Source organism: Neolamprologus brichardi, chromosome 14, assembly GCF_056152115.1.
Source record: "Neolamprologus brichardi isolate AB-2024 chromosome 14, ASM5615211v1, whole genome shotgun sequence".
Taxonomy (NCBI): Eukaryota; Metazoa; Chordata; class Actinopteri; order Cichliformes; family Cichlidae; genus Neolamprologus; species Neolamprologus brichardi.
Genome location: NC_142117.1, coordinates 26,736,429 through 26,744,055, shown reverse-complemented (window position 1 = coordinate 26,744,055; position 7,627 = coordinate 26,736,429). Strand labels below are relative to the sequence as shown.

Here is a 7,627-nt window from a genome sequence, read left to right as displayed (position 1 = left end):
AGTTACAGCTGTCGTGAAAAATTATACTTGCTCATATTTTAAGTTGTTTTTCCATATTTGTGACTCATTTGTATAAATTCATGCTTTCCACAGGCTTGGACTGAGCTCAGCAGCAACACAGAAGACTCCAGCAACACTCTCTTACACCTCTTTAAATATGAGTAGATCATTTTAAAAGGTCAAGGAACTTCAGAAGAAGAAGTTTTTTGTGTGTTATGCTACAAGTGCAACATAATAATGTTTTGTTAGATGGACTGCAGTAAAAACCAAGGTGAGCGGGTTATCTCGAGGCAGAGAAACACGGCATAAAAGCACACGCTAGAGTCCACTTTTTTCTTCTGCAATGCTGAAAGCACTGTGCCGTAGCTGTGTACACCACTGAATGCCTTTACTCTAAGTGATGTCTTGTGCATCACAATTACCCACACACAGCCCTGCATCAGACCGTGAGTTGACTTTTATGTTGATGTGAATGTGGGCCGCAGCAGGAGCCGATGACAGCTTAATTCCTGAGCTGGGCCCCCCCCCCTGCTGAGGCTCGCCGTTTGTGTGATCTGACAGACAGAGATCAGACTGTGGAGAGATGAGTGGAAACCCTCTGAGTACGCTCAGGTTTCTTGGCATGGTGAATAGATTTGTCCAGTCCATTCAGATCTGATGGAGTTTCCCATATTCTGCACCGCAGCTGGTTTTTGTCGAGGTATCTTTCTCATCTGTGCACACACAAGAGATACATGTGAGGCTGACGCTGTGTTTAGTTTAGGTACTCGGTGCCACCAGAGCTGCATGCCACAGAGTTGAACTTTTCTCTCATCGCTAACCAGGTGAAGAGGGGTTCCAGCCAATTACTTTGGAAAAGGCAGGAGACAGGTAAACAGGTGTGGAAAAATAATAGATGTGGGGGTGGACGGAGGGGGGGTTGTGGGGTTGTGGGGGTGGGATGAAATGAGCCGCAAAGAGGGGTGACCTCAGTTTAAAAGGGGTTGGGTAATGGAGGCATTAGGCCAACATGAGCAACTGAGGTAAAAGGGTGCAGGGGGAGCAGGACAAGAAGGATTAGGGGACGTGGGGAAAGAAGGCTGAACTACTTTGATAGAGGTCAAACCTTGGAGCAGTCAGGAAACAAGAGGCATTGTTTTTGAACATCTAATTTTGAGATAAGTGCTGTTTTTTAACACGTACCTGAGGAATGTGGCTAATGCAGTGGTGACCTTCTGAAGATGACAGCGGACAAACCTCTCTTAGGCGCGGAAATGACACGAATGGGTTTTATCTTCCTGCTCCTGAGTAACGCCGCGTCAGTCTCCACACAGTTTAATGGATACAACTGCGATACCAACTACCACAGCAGGTTTCCAGGTGAGAATCCTCCCCAGCAGGTTCTCTCTTTGCCGTCCACACACGTCTGCTAACAGGTGTGGAACACGGTAGATCTTTGAGCAGCTAAATTAGCAGCCACATTAAAATGAGCACAAATAGTTCTGGTAGGTTGATGCTTTTTTACTGATGGCGTTTCTAATAAATTTTATTTCCTTATTGAGAGTTAATATTGAGGACAATAAAGTTATATCTTTATACTTAGATAGATCATCAAAATACCTTTCTATCTATCTAAGCTGTAAGCTTCTTTTATAGTTAAAAAAACATGTAAACCACATAAATAATTTAATGCATCGAATATGTTAATTACAATGTTTATGGCCCTATTATGACAAACATTTCCTGGATACAGACATTTTGAGGCAATCTCCTGCTATGATCTACAAAATTACACTAGATTGATTTACTGATTGATTTTGCCTCCACAGAGCTCGGTTAGTAATTTCATACTTGTGTGAAAATTCCTGTACAAAAGTGAATAAAAGTCTTAATTAAAAAAATGTGTAACTTCTGCCTTGCATGAACCAGCATGATGCCGCAAGTCTTGATTTTTATCTGGATTTCAATTATTACAGTTACATTGCCAACTTTTCTCTCTGAACCTCCGTCTCCCGCCTTCCTCCAGGTGAAAGGGACATCAGCGTGTACTGCGGGGTTCAGACCATCACTTTGAAGATCAACTTCTGTCCTGTTCTCTTCTCCGGCTACACCGACGCCGATTTGGCCCTCAACGGCCATCACAGCGAAGCCCAGTGTCGCGGCTTCATCAACAACAACACTTTCCCCACAGCACTTCTGTTCAGCATCAGCCTCAGCACTTTGGAGGCCTGCGGCAACAGTCTGGTGGTAAAGAATACTCGAGCACTGCGCATGGCTTTATTTTAATCAATAATCAACTTCATCATGTTGTGTATTGACTTTGGAGCAAAGTGACTGGCCGATGTTTCTCTCTGCAGGTCAGCACAGCCTACGGGCCCACTGCCTATGGGAACATGTCTCTTGTACAAATTGGGAATATATCAGGCTACATCGACACCCCTGACCCACCAACTATAATCAGCTATCTGCCTGGTTTGTTGTATAAATTCAGTTGCAGCTACCCGCTGGAGTACCTGGTCAATAACTCACAGCTGGCATCGTGAGTTTCTGCCAAAGCATCCATCAGTGTCCAAAAGAGAGCTGCACCTTTGCAGGAGTTGCTTTGCAGAGTTAATTCTGAAAGGCTGGCTTTAAGATATATTCATTTAATTAGATTCACTTATAGCTTTCAAAAACTGTGCTAACAATTAAATTCCCAGTTTAAAAGCTTCAGTGACTTTGTGCCTCGCAGTATTTTTTCAAACCATTAATTTTATTATTCACATCTATTATTCACATATATTATTCTCTGACCTTCGTAAATCAGACAAGTATATAAATAAAAGCGCAGCTGATTTATAACTGTACTAACTCGAAACCTCTGCTCCCGAAATGTTATTTATTAAGCCAAGGCTCACAAAGGCTCCATCTCTCCACAGATCCTCTGCAGCTGTGTCTGTCAAAGACAGCAACGGTACTTTTGTGAGCACGCTCAGTATGATCCTGTACAACGTGAGTACAAAGCAGCGCTGGAATAAAAATATATTTCCATTTCTAGCTTGAGAGGTGCAGAGGAATTTATATGAAACAAAATAGACATTAGAACTGGCACATGACTGGATGAGCATGTTTGGTTTGTTTTTAGTGCCTCAGTTCGATGTTCATATAACATCTTTTAATGTATTTTAATTATCAGTGCTGAGTATTTTCACTGTTTCCAACTAACTCCATGAAAACAACAAAAGTTGGTTTTCTGTAATAGCCCATGTATTTTTCCACCAACAACAATATTCCACAAAAGGTTTGCTATGTAATCCTGTTAAAAATCACACTACTTAGAATACTCTGTACTTACTTTAAACAACATAATCACTGTGTTGCATATAATTGTGCTCCTTCTTTAACAATTAATGTCACATATGCTTGTTTGGCTACAGACATGTGCAAAAATTGCTCTGGACAGCAGAAAAATAGCAAAACTATAGAATAACACCAGCTATGTAAAGACTGATTCATTGTCTTCATTTGCTTTATGCCATGTTTTGAGTGAATAATCAACTTTTTTTTTCTTTTTTCTCCAGGATTCAGCATACAATCAGCCTCTCTCTATCCCCATGGCTGGACTGGCTCTGAAAACCAGAGTATTTGCTGCTGTGAAAGCCACAAACTTAGACAAACGGTACCGCACAAAACCCAGCTATTCACTATTGAATTTCCACAATTTTCACGTCATAGATGTGCAAGACTCTTTACCATAACAAACCTATTACTGCAGCAGAAAGGATATTTTAAATATAGTTCTCCACAGCATCTTTCCCACTATCATTTTTACTGATTTACTCCTCTTTTCTTTGTTTTGCCTACATTCATTATGCTATTATGTTATTATTCTTCATGAAGGCGCCAGGCTGCAGTTTTCTCATGTGCAGTTAGATCTCTATCCTCATCCCATCTCACAGTTTTGTCTCTTTGCAGGTGGAACATTTTGATGGATTACTGTTACACAACCCCCTCAGGGAATCCTAATGATGAACTCCGCTATGACCTTTTCTTTGGGTAAATCTTGCGTTTTTTTTCTGCTTCAAGATAATGACTCGATACCACAAAAGGGAGTCATTACCTATTCAGGTTCTCCACATGGCTTATCCTCATTGAATGCCACGTTTTCTCTTCCTAAAGAGTTCTTAAGGGTACTCACAGACATTAAATCTAGCATTTCTGCCGGGTCTGCTTCCATACAGTTGCTATAAAGATCCCCAGACGACAGTTTTGGAGAACGGGAAGAGCCAGATGGGCCGTTTTTCCTTTGAGGTTTTCCGTTTTGTTAAACACAGGCACCAGAAGATGTCAACTGTGTTTTTGCACTGCGTCACCAAGCTTTGCCGGGCCGATGACTGCATCATGTTAATGCCTGTAAGAGTGAAAATCTCCGTTTGTGACTCACCACCTGTTTCCTCACCTCACTGAGGACTGAAATCTGACGATGTGATTGGCAGATCTGTGGGCGGCGGCGCAAAAGGGATGAAGAGGAGACCCCTGATTCCATGGCAGCAGCATCAGGGAACGCCATCCTCTCTGCCGGTCCAATCATCACCAGGAGTGGTATGAACTATAAACCCACTTTTACTTGAATAGTTTTGAGAGACATGCTGCTTTGCTTTCCTGCTGAGAGTGCAGCAATCCAGTCAAAATAAGAAGCAACAGCCTGAAATGTCAAACTGCTAATTTAAAGCTGATTTCAATTAAGACCGCTGAAGTAAAAATGAATCCAATAAGTGCTTTAAAAATTGCTTTACAGATGAAACTCCTGTCAACAACTCCCAGCTCGGTAAGTGCCATTACGCAATGTTGTGAAACATAAAAGTGTTGTAAACTATCATGACAGCAGATTCCCTTTGAAATGACTGTTTACAGCAAACCCTCTTCTGTTCCTGCAAGGGAAAGACTCGGGCTCAGCTCGTGGTAAAAACCTCATCCGAGAGCTTGTTTTCAGTTTCTTTCCCTTTCCATCTTCCAGCCTCTGGAGATCTTTCTCATTCCATGAACCCAGTGACCAGTGCTCTGATCTCAGGTGTGGTCATCCTGAGTGTGGTCAGTGTGTGCTTCTTCCTGCTGTTGCTCCGCTTCCTGCTGAAGCCCCGCCCCCCAGCGACAACAGCAGCCTCAGGTGTTTGGAATCCAAGCTTTAAATAAACATCTGCATGTTGTGCAACATGTGTATCATTTAAGGTGTTGTATATTTATTGCGTTCAATACCTCAGAATGTTTCATCTTTTGTGGGTTTGCATAATAATCGTGTTTAGAAAATGTTGCATTTAATGACTCCATATTTTTAACAAGTGTTTTTTTCTCTTTCTTTCCATTTTTGTAACCAGTATATGTATCAAATCACAGATTAGAGACGCCATTGTTTTGTCTGGTCTTTGTTTTCCTGTGAAATGTTATAGTATTCAAACCCTGTACAATATCAAAAGGGAATAGTGAGTGAATTCAAGCAGGTGGATTTCTTGATCTGTTTTTGAATTCAGCTTCCAGTTTCTGTTTGCATTCAAGTTTTAAATATACGTTTGTGGTGGATATAAATTCTGATTTTAAAATAAAAACAGTAAAACCTAAAAAAAAAGACAAGTAACATAATCATTTTAAGATTAAAAAAAAAGTGTCTACTTTATTTGGCCTGAGTGTTTGAGGTTTCGGTGCGCTCTAACCTGTTCCTAGGATTATGCTCTTCTGGACAGAGACCGATGATGTTGCCCCTGGGATCTGCTGGAGACACTGTTCAAGTTTCTGGGTTACAGCTCCTAATGCTCCTATCACCACTGGGACCACTCAGTCCCTGACACTTCTTTATTTTCTCATGCTCCCTCTAACTGCTGTTGCTGTCTGCTGGAAATTCCACATGTATCAAAACTGTGGTTTATATATGTGTATGCATGTGTGTGTGTTCTGTGTGTGTTTGTGTCTGTGTTATGCATCTCCAATGATTAGCTGTTGATGTCTGATGTTGCCTGAAACTGAATATATGTAGCTTTGCTTTGTTTGAAAGTAAATAGATCACTTAAAGAGCACTTCTGAAGCTAAGAATTCACTCTGATGTTTAAGAGATTTGTTTTTTCAAATGCACACTAACAGAAATTTTAAACCACAACCAGATAGATACAAATTACCTTTCGACGGGCAAGCTGCATTTTTTTTCTTCTTGACTGTCATTTCACAAAATCGTCACCAAAGATATACAAAAGTGGTATTTACCTCCTCATCTATGTCTCTACTTCTGTTGAACTATTTCTGTGATAAGAAATCCATGTTCACTCACTCACCTCTCTCAAAGCTCTGAGGATTTAACTTTATTTTAGTTTAAAACATTTCCTTAAACATTGATGAAGTCCGTGAAAATGAAACAACGTATTACATCTGAGGGATAAAGCATGTACGTCTGTGTATATGGACATTCTGACACTTTAATGAGGAGTAAATTTGTTACTAATTAGATAACTAGTTGACTAGAGCCAAGGCTGACCTTGGTCTGAACATCTGTGTATCCATGGGTTTGAACAATACAAACATAGGAAAAAAAAGTATAAAAAATGTGTGCGTGTCTGTGTCGGGATTGTGTGTGTGTGGCAAAAAATGTGGCCTTGGATACAGTCAGAACAGCCATAAATGTGGTAATGAGTATTCACCTGTGTATTATATTATTCTATATAATAGAATTCAGTGGACATACTGATGGGCTTATTATGGTCTATCACTGATTTATCAGCACCAGTGTGCAGACATAAAATAATATGAACTTAATACAGAATATAGCTGATCTATTTATATTAGATTTCTTTGAATTGCCCCCCCCCCACCCCAGAAATATCAGGGTCTACCTTATTTGTCCATCACAAACATGTCAGATACAGCGGTCAAGGTCAAGCTCATAAATGGGTGTGGTCCTACCCTTGAGTACTCACCCGTAAATGAGCTAAAACTGGTGTAATCAAATCACTGTTTCCTCCTTAATATCTTATGTTTTTATAAATGTTGCTTATATGTGGTGAAGTAAAGATAATATTTTTGATATACTGCAGGTCTCAACAGAATCTTTTCCACTATCACTTTTACATATTTACTTCTTTTTTCTTTGTTTTGCCTACATTCATTATGCCCTTATGTTATTATTCTACATGAAGGCGCCAGTCTGCAGTGTTCTCATGTGCAGTTGGATCTCTATCCTCCATCCCATCTCACAGTTTTGTCTCTTTGCAGGTGGAACATCTTGGTGGATTACTGTTACACAGACCCCTCAGGGAATCCTAATGATGAACTCCGCTATGACCTTTTCTTTGGATAAATCCTGCCTTTTTCCCCCCTTCAAGATAATGACTCGATAAACCACAAAAGGGAGTCATTATCTATTCAACTTCTCCACATGGCTTACCCTCATGAATGCTTCTTCTTTCTTCTTCATAAGGCATAAACCCATCAGCTTCTTTGCGACCACCTGCCTAATATTGTTTGGGTCCACCTCGCGCCTCCAGAACAGCTGTGATCCATCACGGTATGGACACAGGACCGTTGAGGGTGTCCTGTGGTCATGGAACTTGGGTCCTCTGGGATACAAGTCTCTATGGATTAGGTCTGGGGAGTTTGAAGACTAGGCTTCTGAGTTCCTGTTTTTACA

The 7,627-nt window shown here is 40.7% G+C and overlaps 1 protein-coding gene across 1 annotated transcript; it reads left to right on the top strand.

Annotated features, from left to right (window-relative positions):
- Positions 1-766: 766 nt before the first annotated feature.
- Positions 767-7,247, top strand: LOC102782171 (zona pellucida-like domain-containing protein 1). The gene is made up of 12 exons (XM_035912418.2): positions 767-870; positions 1,188-1,359; positions 2,006-2,226; positions 2,337-2,518; positions 2,898-2,970; positions 3,540-3,637; positions 3,934-4,014; positions 4,200-4,371; positions 4,455-4,560; positions 4,757-4,786; positions 4,976-5,187; positions 7,213-7,247. Exons 2-11 carry the CDS (start codon positions 1,221-1,223, stop codon positions 5,149-5,151), a joined length of 1,278 nt encoding a protein of 425 aa, XP_035768311.1. The 5' UTR covers positions 767-870; positions 1,188-1,220; the 3' UTR covers positions 5,152-5,187; positions 7,213-7,247.
- The last annotated feature ends 380 nt before the right edge of the window (positions 7,248-7,627 follow it).

Bases quoted from the DNA above. Each gene is read 5' to 3' on its own strand.
- LOC102782171 (XM_035912418.2), top strand. From the start codon at position 1,221: ATGACAGCGGACAAACCTCTCTTAGGCGCGGAAATGACACGAATGGGT. The intron at 1,360-2,005 runs GTGAGAATCCTC...GCCTTCCTCCAG, and splicing joins CTACCACAGCAGGTTTCCAG to GTGAAAGGGACATCAGCGTG. The intron at 4,561-4,756 runs GTATGAACTATA...ATTGCTTTACAG, and splicing joins TCCAATCATCACCAGGAGTG to ATGAAACTCCTGTCAACAAC.